This window comes from Nerophis lumbriciformis, linkage group LG10, assembly GCF_033978685.3.
Source record: "Nerophis lumbriciformis linkage group LG10, RoL_Nlum_v2.1, whole genome shotgun sequence".
Classification (NCBI taxonomy): domain Eukaryota; kingdom Metazoa; phylum Chordata; class Actinopteri; order Syngnathiformes; family Syngnathidae; genus Nerophis; species Nerophis lumbriciformis.
Genome location: NC_084557.2, coordinates 32,676,219 through 32,692,130, shown reverse-complemented (window position 1 = coordinate 32,692,130; position 15,912 = coordinate 32,676,219). Strand labels below are relative to the sequence as shown.

The window sequence follows — 15,912 nt, the reverse complement described above, 5'->3', positions numbered from 1 at the left end:
GGCATATGCAGCAGGTGCCTGCTCGTTTTTCGTATGTGGGTAACAACATTTAACTATGTATATATATTTCCGAATTGGTTTAACTGCCACCCGCCTGAATCTATTTAAAATCTAATTTTTTTTTATTTCAACCGCCCGACCCGACCCGACCCGACCCGCGGATAAAATCTAATTTTTTTAAATTCCATCCGCCCGATCCGCGGATAATCCGCGGACTCCGCGGTTGTGCCCGCAAACCGCGCATCTCTAATATATATATATATATATATACCTAAAGCATGTATATAAAACACTGATGGATGTGTTTGGATGTTTTTTAAGCGCTTTATAGGCAGAGTAGAACGACTCCAATAGGCTTAATTGTAAGCAGACTTTCGATCGCATTTATTTACTAATTAGAATGCATACAAAAAAATAACATCATATGTGTGCCTGTCCTACATAAAGATGGTAAATGAAAGGCAAAATTCCCTAAATAAAGTGCAGTTCCCATTTAAGACTCCAACTTTCCTGTCACTGGTACAGTTTTGTACTGAGCTTCTACAGGACAGATGTCTACCACTCTATTAAGAACTATTTGTTCACAGGTGGACGGGGATGACCGTGAGTACAGTGAAGATGGCTGCACGAAAGAACACGCAGGCCCCTCGTTGGCTATGGCTGTCCCGGAGTCGGCTCTAAAAATCAGCCACACATCACCTGACATCCCTCTGGAGACTCAGGCCAATGTGGACCATATCCAAGCCCACACTATAGCCAGAGACAGAGTGCAGAGACAAATTACTGAACCCACATCATCAGTACGGTTAGTACACGTGGACCCTGTATCGATTACGACGAAGGTTGAACAAAAAAAGACATGGCATATATATTTAAGTAGCCATTTATTTTGCTTGATGTGAACTTATAGCGTTGTGGCGCTTCATCTTCTACACTAACTGTGAGCTGCACAGATGCTTATTGATTATATCCTACTGGTAACAAATATCCCATTGTAACAAATTATTAAGATGATTCTAATATGCTACCCTTGTGGATGCTTTACATGCAATTTATTAAGTTCCTGCACTAATAATATTTTCCAGATACCGTACGTAAGTTTTCGAACAAATGTTTATCACAATGCTTTATAGGTGCCCTCATAGGGCCAGTCATAGACTTAGACTTAGACAAACTTTATTGATCCACAAGGGAAATTTGTCAAACCTGTAAAAAATATCATCATCACATTTTTCTTTCATTATCATTTTTATAATAATGTTTTAAAATTAATTTATAACATAGCATGCAACTAATGTTCATCGAAAAGTATCGATATACATTTTGGTACAGGTACCAAAATATTGGTATCGGGACAACTCTCATATCGGTATCGATTCCCTGGTACCAGGAATTGGTACCTTATTGATTCAAATGTGAAAGGTACCCATCATTAGTTGGAAAAATGCTAGTCTACTTCCTACTATTGAGGTGCCCAAATTGCATGTCACAAATTTATTTTTGTTGTCTTATTTTTTTTCCTAAATACCACACATTTAATTGATAAACAAATCACTCTTTATCAGTATCTGAATACATTTTATTGTTACTTTTTTATCCAGCCACAACTCCATCCGCCGTCAGATGAACCTGTCCAATCCAGACTTCAACCCTGCTCAGTTCCAGCGCCAGGAGAGTCTGACCGGCCTAGGTCGGCTCAAACCTGAGCTTTACAAACAACGCTCTGTAGATCCAGATGACGGACGTAGATCAGACAGCTGTGGATGTCTCCATTTCATTCTTAAGTTTGACTTTGATCTGGAGCAGCTGATAGTGAAGATTCACAAGGCTCAAGATCTACCTGCCAAGGACTTCTCAGGGACTTCTGATCCTTACGTCAAGATCTATTTGCTTCCTGACCGTAAAACCAAGCACCAGACTAAGGTGCACCGCAAGACTCTCAACCCAATATTTGATGAGGTGTTTCTATTTCCAGTGGCCTACACCGAGTTGTCGAGCCGTAAGCTGCACTTCAGCGTCTATGACTTTGATAGGTTCACTCGACATGATTTGATTGGTCAAGTGGTGGTGGACAACTTCCTGGATCTCGCAGACTTCCCTCGAGAGACCAAATTGTGCCGGGACATACAGTATGTCACATCGGTAAGATACAAGCCTTTATTTAATATTTGTCAATAGTTTTATCCTGCATTGCCTTTACCACAGTAACAATACCACTCTCATTTCTTTTTGAGACTTTGAAGATTTGGAAAAGACTCATGTTAAATAAAGTTGTATTCACGGTCTAGTCACAGACTTTTATTTAAAAAAGTCTATGAATCTTATAGGATAACTATTCATCAAACTACTGTTGCACAATCTTCCCTGTCATGTCCATCTAGCATTTGAAAAATATTACTCACAGTAAAGTAAAAATATGACAAAAAAGTTATATATTTATTGGGCTCAAAAAGACTTTGGGTTTCAGCAACTGGACCTTTTTTAACAGAAAGTTAATGTTAAGATCACTTTCTTATTCAGTTATTCACTGTCCTTTTTACGATTCAAATTTTTTCATCCCTTTTCTATTAAGATTTTGATCAAATATACATAGTAACATGGTAAACAAACAAACAAAGTTAGAGCTTCTTCTTCTACATTTGAATCTGCTCTTGGGGAAGTACCAGATCAAATTTAAGTTGACTATGAAAGCTAAAATGCTGCGAAGCATTTGCATTTTATTTAGGTCATTGGTACCCAATTTGGTCGGACTGACCATCTGCTCATTTGACCAAAATGAGGCCAACATCTTGTCAATTTAGTTGAGAGCAGGAATCAGAGACATATCAATGAAGTAATGTGGAACTTATCTGTACTTTCAAGAGACAGAAACATTGAAATATACTTAGAGTCAGTTAATGTTTAATGAAAGCGGTATAAATCTTTGGTGTGATGACCCAGATACTCAAACACAACACTTGAAATGTTGTGACAGAAACACATGGATGATACTGTATATATATTCCATTACTCAGACTATATATGTAGCATTGGTAATCAATGTGACTTAGTGAGAAGGTAATGCACATCCACGTGTTTAAGGAGCAAAGAGTGAAAAATCCCATCTTTCTGGATACTATCTATCCAGGGAAAGCTCATTACCATCCGATTTCATGAGATTTTCCATGTAGAATCACTGTGCAATCTAGGTCAAAGTGGGATGTTATTTACTGTTAATACTTGAATTAACTCTTCTATTTCAAAGGTGTTGAACTTCCGGCGCATGCAGCGGCGAATGTCTGCCAAAAATCGAAAAACTTTGTGTAAATATCTTGGCAAATATGACACTTATCTTTAACTAAAGAAGAGCAGCAGCTCACACTTCCTCATACGTTCTGTAACATCAAGGATGAGATGATATGAGACAGTTTAAAACATGTCTCAACTATAAGCATCGTGATGGAGCCTATAATTGTTTTTTATTTTAATTTATGCAATACTGCAGTTTCTCACAAGGAAGCCTTATATTAATTTCCAAAACCAGAGAAGCTGATGGCACAATGGTTAAAGACACGGTCTTTTGGTCAAGGACATAAGGTTCAAATCCAATGTAAGGCGTGTATTATTATGATTTTCTATTTAGATTTTTTTGTTGCTAATATATGGAATTTTTGGTAGAACTAAAAATCCCCATTTTTACCCATTTTCCCGGAACATTTCCCATATTGTGGAACGCAAATGTTGACAGTATGTACCTGAAATTGCCTTTATCTACCGACATCCCGACTGAAGTTACAAACCTCCCAGATCCTGATGTTTTTGTGTGCATGTATACATTATAGCATTGATGAGGAGGTTGTGGATCAACAATCACTTTATTAAAAGTGCATACAAAAAAGTTCTCTCCCATAGTATCTTAGCCAGCGGTGTCAAACGTACGGCCCGAGGGCCGGATCAGGCCCGCGAACAGGTTTTATCCGGCCTGTGGGATGAGTTTGCTAAGTATAAAAATGAATCTGAAATTTTTGAATGAAAGAAACTGCTGTTCTAAATGTGTCCACTGGATGTCGAAATAGCCATTATTTGTATCTTTGTAGATGATGCTACATATGTATAAAATCCATCCATCCATTTTCTACCGAATAAACCACATTATGTTAGTACATCAGTCGAGGAAAATGATCAAACTACATACATAACATCCTGTAATTTGATTTTGATATACTTTTTTTATCTTGATAGACTGAAAGTGAACATCAATGAGTTGAATGATCTCGTAATTTATTCAGAAAATATAAATAATGACAAATAAAGATAGAATACTATTAAACGCAACATGTAAGTGTAAAAAAAAACCCCCAACAACATTAGGATTTGTACAATTTCAGAATGTGCTCGTTCTATTTTTAAACAAAGAAAACAATCTGAAGTTGTCTTTATTTTTAAGTTATTGTGCCGTGATTTTACCAGTCTGGCCCACTTGGGAGTATATTTTTCTCCATGTGGCCCTCGATCTAAAATGAGTTTGACACCCCTGATCTAAGCCCTTATTTTCCTGGCACTCGGTCAATCTACTAGTCATAGACTCCCAGAAAATGTGAACTCTTCAAGGATGAAAACGAATGGTCACGAATGTAGATAATTTAAATGCACATTTTCTCCACACAATTGTTAATGAAAAAAAAAAATCAACTTAAATAGAGTTTAGACAAATCTCTCTCCACATAAAACACATTCACTGGTGTGTGCTTGAAATGTTGGCCACCTGTGTGATTGAGTTTGACAACCCTGCTTGATTCAATTAGCGTCCAAGACTCCTTCCAATAATCGCAGCATGAATGAAAGCATGAACAAATGATATTTATGTAGCACTTGATGTGTGAGGGAGCAGGGTTGGGGTGGGGGCGGGGTTTGGTGGTAGCAGGGGTGTATAATGTAGCCCGGAAGAGTCAGGGCTGCATGGGATTCTGGGTATTTGTTCTGTTGTGTTTATGTTGTGTTAAGGTGCAGATGTTCTCCCGAAATGTGTTTGTCATTCTTGTTTGGTTTTGGTTCAAAGTGTGGCGCATTATTAGTAAGAGTGTTAAAGTTGTTTTATATGGCCACCGTCAGTGTAACCTGTGTGGCTGTTGACCAAGTATGCCTTGCTGTCACTTACGTGTGCAAGCAGAAGATGCATATAACAAGAGGCTGAGCTGGCACACTGTTTGTACAGGTTGTAGAGGGTGCTAGATGCTGTACCATCATGGCACGCCCTTGTTATTATTGTAAGGGTGAAAATCGGAGAATATTGATTCCGGGAATTTTCTGCGAGAGGCACTGAAATCCGGGAGTCTCCCGGGAAAATCGGGGCGGTCGGCAAGTATGCAGCTGAGCTGCATCAGAGTGATCAAAGAGCCGCATGCGGCTCCGCAGCCGCGGGTTGCCGACCCCTGGTCTAGGTGAAGTTATCGGATGGCCGCTCTACCCACTAAGCCACTTTGCAGCAAAGTTGTTGAAGCACAACATTTAAGTCATTCCTCAAAACACGATTTAAAATCCAGCAAACTAAAATACTTGTCATTGAAAGCATAAAAGGGATGTTTGCAACCTTAAGTGGTTGCCTAAAGGGCACTAATTTTCCAAAGTGTTGTACGTATTATATCTCGCCCTCTTTTGGCTTTTAGCATGTAAACTATGCCTCATGTAACACTTTGTGTGTTGTCAGCTTTTTAAAGCCATTTAGAAAAGTTTAACTGTTAACTTTAGCTATCATTGACTGTACTGTATACCCTATCACAGGGGTGCCCACAATTTTTCTCCAGGCGACCTACTTTTCAATTGATCAAGTCGAAGGGATCTACCTCATTCATATATATAATGTATATGTATTTATTTATGAAAGAGACAATTTTGTCAACAAGTTAAATGTGTTTAATGATAACACAAGCATGTTTAACATATATATTCCTTTCTTTCATGAAGACAAGCATATAAGTTGGTGTATTACCTGATTCTGATGACTTGCATTGATTGGAATCAGACAGCAGTGCTGAAAATGTCCGTATTTTCAAATGGAGGAGAAAGAAAGTCCTACTTTCTGTCCAATACCACATAAAAGTGGTTGATTTTTGGCATCTTATTTGTCCAGCTTCCATACTCCTTTTTATACACTTTACAAGAAATACATTTGCGGCAAACTCCGTGGCTTGCAAGCTTGTGCGCGCTGGCTTTCTGAGACTCTTATTTTGTTAGCCCAGGCAGGATGAAGCAGGGCTTTTATTGTGAAGACAGGAACTGTGCAGTCGGTCTTTAGAGTATTGACGGCAGGTACGGCGCGAGAGTCTGTTGAAATAAAAAGTGTTTCTCGCCCGCCTGTCGGTCATTTTTTCTTAATAATAATCTGGCAGCAGCCAGCGTCATCTCACAAGATCCTCTGGTGCCGTGAATGTCAATCAAGTGACGAAAGTGACGTCTTAGTGAAGATTGATGATCGCTAATTTTTAGGTCTATTTTTTTAATGCCTGGCTGGCGCTCGACTGACACACCTTCCGCCATTGACTGGTAGCTCGCGATCGGCGTAATCGGCATCCCTGACCTATCGTAACAACAACATGACTGCAAATTTTTAGTTGTTTCTCCTTGTTTCTTACAAATGTCTGCACAACTATTTTACCTACGGGTACAATTAAAGAAACCTTGACCAGGCACGCTTTTGTGTTTGTGCATGCCAGACTTTTTCCTCAGGTCGATGAGCATCTCTTATTCAGTATAATCGGTAATTGTGAAAAATAAAGACAATAACAATATTTCTGTTAAACCACTGATGGTGGTGTTCCTGTTCTATTTTTTGGTTTGAAAAATTGACTGAAACTTTTATTAGTAGATTGCACAGTTCAGTACATATTCCGTACAATTGACCACTAAATGGTAACACCCGAATAAGTTTTTCAACTTGTTTAAGTCGGGGTCCACGTAAATCAATTCATGGTAATAAAAACCCCGTTTCCATATGAGTTGGGAAATTGTGTTAGATGTAAATATAAACGGAATACAATGATTTGCAAATAATTTTCAACCCATATTCAGTTGAATATGCTACAAAGACAACATATTTGATGTTCAAACTGATAAACTTTTTTTTTTTGCAAATAATCATTAACTTTAGAATTTGATGCCAGCATCACGTGACAAAGAAGTTGGGAAAGGTGGCAATAAATACTGATAAAGTTAAGGAATGCTCATCAAACACTTATTTGGAACATCCCACAGGTGAACAGTAAAATTGGGAACAGGTGGGTGCCATGATTGGGTATAAAAGTAGATTACATGAAATGCTCAGTCATTCACAAACAAGGATGGGGCGAGGGTCACCACTTTGTCAACAAATGCGTGAGCAAATTGTTGAACAGTTTAAGAAAAACATTTCTCAAGCAGCTATTGCAAGGAATTTAGGGATTTCACCATCTACGGTCCGTAATATCATCAAAGGGTTCAGAAAATCTGGAGAAATCACTGCACATAAGCAGCTAAGCCTGTGACCTTCGATCCCTCAGGCTGTACTGCATCAACAAGCGACATCAGTGTGTAAAGGATATCACCACATGGGCTCAGGAACACTTCAGAAACCCACTGTCAGTAACTACAGTTGGTCACTACATCTGTAAGTGCAAGTTAAAACTCTCCTATGCAAGGCGAAAACCGTTTATCAACAACACCCAGAAACGTTGTCGGCTAAGCTGGGCCTGAGCTCATCTATGATGGACTGATACAAAGTGAAAAAGTGTTCTGTGGTCTGACAAGTCCACATTTCAAATTTTTTTTAGGAAACTGTGGACGTCGTGTCCTCAGGACCAAAGAGGAAAAGAACCATCCGGATTGTTACAGGCCCAAAGTTGAAAAGCCAGCATCTGTGATGGTATGGGGGTGTATTGGTGCCCAAGACATGGGTAACTTACACATCTTTGAAGGCGCCATTAATGCTGAAAGGTACATGCAGGTTTTGGAGCAACATATGTTGCCATCCAAGCAACGTTACCATGGACGCCCCTGCTTATTTCAGCAAGACAATGCCAAGCCACGTGTTACATCAACGTGGCTTCATAGTAAAAGACTGCGGGTACTAGACTGGCCTGCCTGTAGTCCAGACCTGTCTCCCATTGAAAATGTGTGGCGCATTATGAAGCCTAAAATACCACAACGGAGACCCCCGGACTGTTGAACAACTTAAACTGTACATCAAGCAAGAATGAGAAAGAATTCCACCTGAGAAGCTTAAAAAATGTGTCTCTTCAGTTCCCAAACGTTTACTGAGTATTGTTAAAAGGAAAGGCCATGTAACACAGTGGTGAACATGCCCTTTCCCAACTACTTTGGCACGTGTTGCAGCCATGAAATTCTAAGTTGATTTATTATTTGCAAAAAAAATTAAGTTTATGAGTTTAAACATCAAATATATTGTCTTTTTAGTGCATTCAATTTAATATGGGTTGAAAAGGATTTGTAAATCATTGTATTTTATGTACACCTAACACAATTTCCCAACTCATATGGAAACGGGGTTTGTGTAATATAATATAATATAATATAATATAAATATAACTTTAATAAGCAAGTTGCAAACAGCCCCTTTAATTGAAAGTGCAAGCCCAGTTCAATTTGTTTTAAATAACTTTAAAAAGTGCAAATACACCTAATTATTACCTATTTGTAACTTGTTACTTCCTACCTCTCGAATATGCTCAGAACTTCAACAGGTACATCTGCCACGGAAATTGTCACTTTAAATGCAAGGTGTTGATTATTTTAACACTTTCTTGGCCCTGCCTGCAAGCATCACCTGCTGCATGATGTCATTGTGAAAGTTAGTGCAGCACTTGTCATCTACAGCTGGCCTGTCTGTAGTATTGCAAGAGTTCACATTATAATTGCATGCACACTTATTGCCCATTTATATTTTCTGGTTCAATATTCCAGATGTGTTACGTTAACTCGTACTCAAAATTCTTTAGATCTGAACTACAATGATTACATACTAAATGCTGACTAAATAAACACAATTTTAAAGTCTATATCAAGAGCATGACTCAGAAATTTGGAAAACATTTTTTTATTATTTGTAGGCACGGTTTGGAAAAAAGAACAGAGCTTGTTTCCCCTTCCCCAGAAGAACTAGGATAGATCCCCTGGGTGCAACCAGGGAGCCTGTGCTGCTTCCAGACTATGTGCATTAAACATAGCTCCAGGCACATCAAGACCTGGGTCACGTGCACTGGTCTGTAAGCTGCACAGATACATGTGCTGCATAGGCCTGTGTGAATGAATTAGACACATTGATTATAATGTATCCCTTTATGGTCTCTGTTTTCATGTAGCTTTGAAAACACTGTTCTGCATTGATTCATGGAGGCACTTGAACACAGTTTGTATTCCACACATATGATTTACAGGAAACAGTACCGTATTTTCCAGAATATAAGGCGCACTTAAAATCCTCTTTTTTCCTCAAAACTCGACAGTGCGCCTGAATGATTCTGGTTTTGCTTACCGACCTCGAAGCTTTTTTATTTGGTACATGGTGAAATGATAAGTGTGACCAGTAGATGGCAGTCAAACATAAGAGATACGTGCAGACTGCACTATGATGGCAGTCAAACGCAAGAGATAAGTGTAGACTGCAATATGACTCAACTAACATTTCATATGTTCTATTGAAAATATAGAACATTACACACGGTGCTCAGAAATTGTTCAAAATGTATGTAAAATGTAGACAAACGCCATTGGTGAATCTACACCTGACATCCACTGTAATGATACCAAGTAAAGGAGCGTATCTAGTCGATATTACTATGATTACGTCAATATTTTTTGGCATCGCAACATCTTCTTTCAATTTTTTTAAAATTTACATTATGTTTATAAACTCAGGAAATATGTCCCTGGACACATGAGGACTTTAATATGACCAATGTCTGATCCTGTAACGACTTGGTATCGGCGTCATACCCAAATGTGTGGTATCATCCAAAACTAATGTAAATCATCCAAACAACAGAAGACCTTTTAACAGAAGTGTAGATAGAACATGTTAGAAGAGAAAATAACCAGATATTAACAGTAAGTGAACAAGTAGATTAATAATTCATTTTCTACCACTTGTCTTTAATAATTTTGACAAAATATTAGAATGATAAATGACACAATATGTTACTGCATACGTCAGCAGACTAATTAGGAGTCTTTGTTTACTTAGTACTAAAAGACAAGTTGTCTTGTATGTTCACTATTTTATCTAAGGACAAACTTGCAATAAGAAACATATGTTTAATGTACCCTAAGATTTTTTGGTTAAAATAAAGCCAATAATGCAATTTTTTGTGGTCCCCTTTATTCAGAAAAGTATCGAAAATTACCGAAAATTATCTAAATAATTTTGGTACCGGTACGAAAATATTGGTGTCGGGCCAACACAATTTTATATTTTTTTAAGTTGTTTAAATCGTACAACTTTTTAGTTCATCAGGTCCGTGTTGCCAAACCTTACATATGAAGTATGGAGGTAAATGTGTGTCATCTAAACAGTGCTTGCCTTGTTTGTGTTGTTGTTGTTACGTACATACATATCAACAGAAAGGAAGTTACAAAACGCAACTTTTGGTAATTGCTTGTTTTATTTTTTGTTATAATACACCAAAATCGAACTTAATCGATTCAATGCACCTGATATTTCCCCCCTAAACCACAGGGACTTAAAACTGCTCTGTCGATACATTCGTATCATGCAACCAATTAATCTTCCCATTCTTACTTTCCAGAATATCTAAATCTATACATTTATACTCTTTACTTGCAGTGAAAATGTATTTCACTTGGGTATATATTTAGGCTGCATACTGTACTGTAGTCGGTTCTGTCTGTTCACTAGGGGGTCAAAACTTAAAACTTTTTGTACCCTAGACACTTTTACCACTATGTAAGTTTTAGCATGAGAAAGGTTTCCTTTTTGTCCGATAATTTGCTTTATAGGATATATTAGTGCATATTTTATCTTAACGGACAGGAATAGGCTCCTACTGTACTCCTGTTTATGACAGTATTTCCCCAAGGTGGTGTTAGTTACATGAGGTCTGTAAGTAGTCATTTTTCCACTCACCAAAATTCAAGTGAAAATGGAGGGAGATAAATTAGAGGGCAGTATTATGAGTGCAGAATTATAGGGACCATGTCCTTGTTGATTCTATGAGTTTATATTTTGGCATTGAATATGAACTATGTTGTTTGCACTTACATAAGTATCCTTGATTTGGCCATCCTGTTTTATCAATCCATGCCAATGATTTTATGCATGTCTGGGTATTTAGCATTTCTGGCAGCGGGTCTCTGGCTAATTTTCTTTCCAAAGAATGGTAACATCAGTCATTAACCAGCCCTTCTAAACCAGTGACAAGGTTAAGATTACTTTCCAACAAGCAGTGCAATTGAATTCAGCTTACCATAGTATGATTTTTGATAACAAATCCCCGATCTGGCTTAAGTATCAATCACATGGTCTGACATGGGACATGACATTTGATCATACCATGAGGCAGGCCTGGAATTTCATCATTTTAGGGGCAAGACCACTTGGCCTTTGGTGTTTGTTAATCTTTTGAGGGCACAAAGGCCAAATGTCAGGACAGGAGACCATAAATTAAACAATGATTTTAAGTTGACGGTCATAATTAATGTAGCTTAAAAGTTAAGGATGATTACATTTGTAATATGCATAGGACATGTAAGATTTAATTCACGTTGGGTTAAAGAAAGCTGCAAAGGCGTCGCTTAATATGAACAGTGTGTTATATAATATATGTTGAGAGTAGTGTTGTCCCGATACCAATATTTTGGTACCGGTACTTTACGATAATTTTCTAAATAAAGGGGACCACAAAAAATTGCATTATTGGCTTTAGTTTAACAAAAAATCTTATGGTACATTAAACATATGTTTCTTATTGCAAGTTTGTCCCAAAATAAAATAGTGGAAATACAAGACAACTTGTCCTTTAGTAGTAGGTAAGCAAACAAAGGCTCCTAATTTAGCTGCTGACATATGCAGTAACATATTGTGTCATTTTCCATTCTATTATTTTGTCAAAATTATTAAGGACAAGTGGTAGAAAATGAATTATTAATCTACTTGTTCATTTACTGTTAATATCTGCTTACTTTCTCTTTTAACATGTTTTATCTACACTTCTGTTAAAATGTAATAATCACTTATTTTTCTGTTGTTTGGATGCTTTACATTAGTTTTGGATGATACCATAAATGTGGGTATCAATCCGATACCAAGTCGTTACAGGATCATACATTGGTCATAATCAAAGTCCTCATGTGTCCTGGGACGTATTTCCTGAGTTTACAAACATAATATAAATTAATATTATGAGCGGTATAGCTCGGTTGGTAGAGTGGCCGTGTCAGCAACTGGAGGGTTCCAGGTTCGATCCCCGCTTCCGCCATCTGAGTCACTGCCGTTGTGTCCTTGGGCAAGACACTTTACCCACCTGCTCCCAGTGCCACCCACACTGGTTTAAATGTAACTTAGATATTGGGTTTCACTATGTAAAAGCGCTTTGAGTCACTAGAGAAAAGCGCTATATAAATATAATTCACTTCACAAAAAAACAAAAAAAAAAAACATTTTGTGATGGTAAAAAATATCGATGTAATCATAGTAGTATCGACTAGATACGCTCCTGTCCTTTTGTTTGATTGATTGATTGAGACTTAGTAGATTGCACAGTGAAGTACATATTCCATACAATTGACCACTAAATGGCAACACCCGAATAAGTTTTTCAACTTGTTTAAGTCGGGGTCCACCTAAATTGATTCATAATACAGATATTTACTATCAGATATATACTATCATCATAATACAGTCATCACACAAGATAATCATCAGAGTATATACATTGAATTATTTACATTATTTACAATCCGGGGTGTGGTATGTGGAGGGGGGTGGGGGGTTAGGTTTGGTTGTTATCATCACTTCAGTCATCAACAATTGTATCATCAGAGAAATAAATGTACATTGAAACAGTGTAGGTCTTACTTGGTAGGATATGTACAGCAAGTAGTGGACATAGAGAGAGAGAGATCAGAAAGCATAAGAAAATGTATCTACATTTGATTATTTACATGAGGGATTTATTAACAATCCGGTTGAAGTTGCCTGGAGGTGTACTTTTAGTGTGGTATCATTACAGTGAATGTCAGGTGTAGATCCACCAATGGCGTTTGTTTACATTTTGACGCCGTGTAGTGAAGCATGTTTAGCTATTCCTCGTCCTGCAGGGATGATACTTGTAAGAAACGTACTTTATTTGTCGCCATGGAGGCGAGGATTAGTGATTTAGAAGTAGCTAAAACACTGCAGACTGTGGATGAACTTCAGCCGCTAGCTAGCTAGCCATGTCTTAAAGCACCTCTTCCTGAGGGCGTTTCAGTGTTACATCATTAGTTTTTAAGCCAACATGCGTCCGTTCTCCCTTTTTGGTCTACACACTGTGTCTGCTTCTAAGTACTCTGTGATTGTTCGCTATCGAACATGCTCGTCTGCTCGTAAACCAGCAATGTCATGACGTGACGACGACGGGGGGGGGGGGGGGGAGGGGTACTTTTTAGAGGCGGTGTCGTACCGAATATGATTCATTATTATCACGGTACTATACTAATACCGGTATACCGTACAACCCTAGTTGAGAGTTTATTGTATTCTTATGCTTTCATAAATATATCAAACTTTCTTACCTTAGCTCATCTGACTTCTTCATTCAGTCAACTGGGCTTTGAGGAGCCAGAGACGTTTGTGCATCCGGTGGTACAAAGGAGGCAGAATTGAACCCATCACTTGTCAAAAAGCCTTATTGACACGAAAATCGCACAGAGTAAAAGAAATGCGGCAGTCGGGCCGCAATGTGGCCGTGGCGTATGTCATTTTTTTGAGGGGCACACAGCCATACAGAGGGACAATGAGAGCCATGGACGTAGTGGCCCTTGTGAAATTCCTGCCCTGCCAGTAGGACAAACAAGATCCAGCCAATTTGTGTTCTTCCTTTTGGACATTGTGTTTTGTGTTTTCTTGAGTATTCCAATGCAGGCTTTGCTCACAGGGGTGAACTTGAGACCGGAACCTAACCTTTCAGGTACAATACCCGGTGACAAAATTGCACTCTTGTTCGGATTGTTTTATTCGTCTCACTTATTTGTGATTTATATAACCGTGTTGAGGCCAACTTGCGCTTATCTCGCATCTGACCGCTGACTGTCAGCTGCTGCGTGCTGTCAATCATTGTCACGTTGGCAAAAGGGCAACCCCAGAAAGACAATTAATGAGCTTGCGGGCGGTCTTCAGTAAAAGAGACAGACTTCAGCCCGAGCGTCTGTTTTTCGCCTTGTCTCCTATAAATAGTGTAATATTATATTTGGACGTTAAAAGTGCAGGGAACACGAACTGCTTTTTGAAAAAGTGAAGGGGACATGATACTCATCCCCCCTAATCCCCAAAAACATACAATACAATATAATACCAATACCACCGACATCCTAGCTCAGTGGTTCTTAACCTGGGTTCGATTGAACCGTAGGGGTTCGGTGAGTCCAGTGTTTCCCACACATTCATTTATTTGTGGCGGCCCGCCACGAAAGAATTACGTCCGCCACAAATGGATTTTTCGGCTTTTGACTCGCTCGACCGCTCATAAAAGCAATGGGACTGTCTGTGAATGTTGCTTGTAGTTACACCTCCGGTGCAGTAGGTGGCGGTAACTCCGCCAATAGCACTTAATTCACCTGGTGGGCCAGAAGAAGAAGAAAAAGAAGAAGAAGAAGAGGGACGGAAAGACGGAATGGGATCAAAATATTCGCCGGCTACTTTTCATAATGATGGCGCTTCCTACGTTTCTACCTCAAACATCCAAAATCTGCTGAAAGCCTTGATCCAGGATGCCATGGGGAAAAAAAACTTAAATGGTGCCTTTTGGCGATAGTTAGCAGCTTGGTGGCTCATAGCCGGCTAGCTAACGCTTGCTAGCGTGGTAGCATTGCTTCATTTTTGCAGGTGTTATAGGTAGATAGTAGTGATGGGTCCGGCAACACCGATGCATCGGCGCATGCGTCGAGCTCATAGAGCAAAACCCTGTGTCGGTGCGCGTACCGCTTTTAGAAAGTCACGTGACCGATCATGAGCTGTTTTGGTCACGTGACCAATACGCGAACTGTGTCGCACTGACGCCTCCTCTGTGCCCTGTGAGCGGCTCTTTTCTACAGCCGGAGAAATAATAACTAAGAAGAGAAAGCGTCTAAAATTGAATACGTTGGAAAAACTTTTTTTTTTTTTTAAATAAAAATGTGTAAAAAAAAAAATAATAATAATTTCCAGGTCCACAAGCATCCTCATTCACAACACGTTCTCTTAGATATCCATGTTATGATACATGTTCACATTATTTATTGACTGTATCTAAAAAAGACAAAAAATATATTTTTATTTAAATGAAGTTATGAAATAATCCTAAATGAAATACAATGACTTGGTTTATATTATTGTATATACTAGGTCAGTGGTTCTCAACCTTTTTTTCAGTGATGTACCCCCTGTGAATTTTTTTTTAATTCAAGTACCCCCTAATCAGAGCAAAGCATTTTTGGTTGAAAAAAAAAGATAAAGAAGTAAAATACAGCACTATGTCATCAGTTTCTGATTTATTAAATTGTATAACAGTGCAAAATATTGCTCATTTGTAGTGGTCTTTCTTGAACTATTTGGAAAAAAAGATATACAAATAGCTAAAAACTTGTTGAAAAATAAACAAGTGATTCAATTATAAATAAAGATTTCTACACCAAGAAGTAATAATCAACTTAAAGTGCCCTCTTTGGGGATTGTATTAGAGCTCCATC

General features: G+C 38.4%; 1 protein-coding gene across 1 annotated transcript in view; it reads left to right on the top strand.

Moving 5' to 3' along the window:
* Positions 1 to 15,912, top strand: part of syt9b (synaptotagmin IXb) — a 103,297-nt gene that overhangs the window by 63,703 nt on the left and 23,682 nt on the right. Inside the window, exons 4-5 of the mRNA XM_061969795.2 lie at positions 588 to 805; positions 1,602 to 2,142. Coding sequence (XP_061825779.1) covers positions 588 to 805; positions 1,602 to 2,142 — 759 coding nt within the window. The remainder of the gene's footprint in view (positions 1 to 587; positions 806 to 1,601; positions 2,143 to 15,912) is intronic.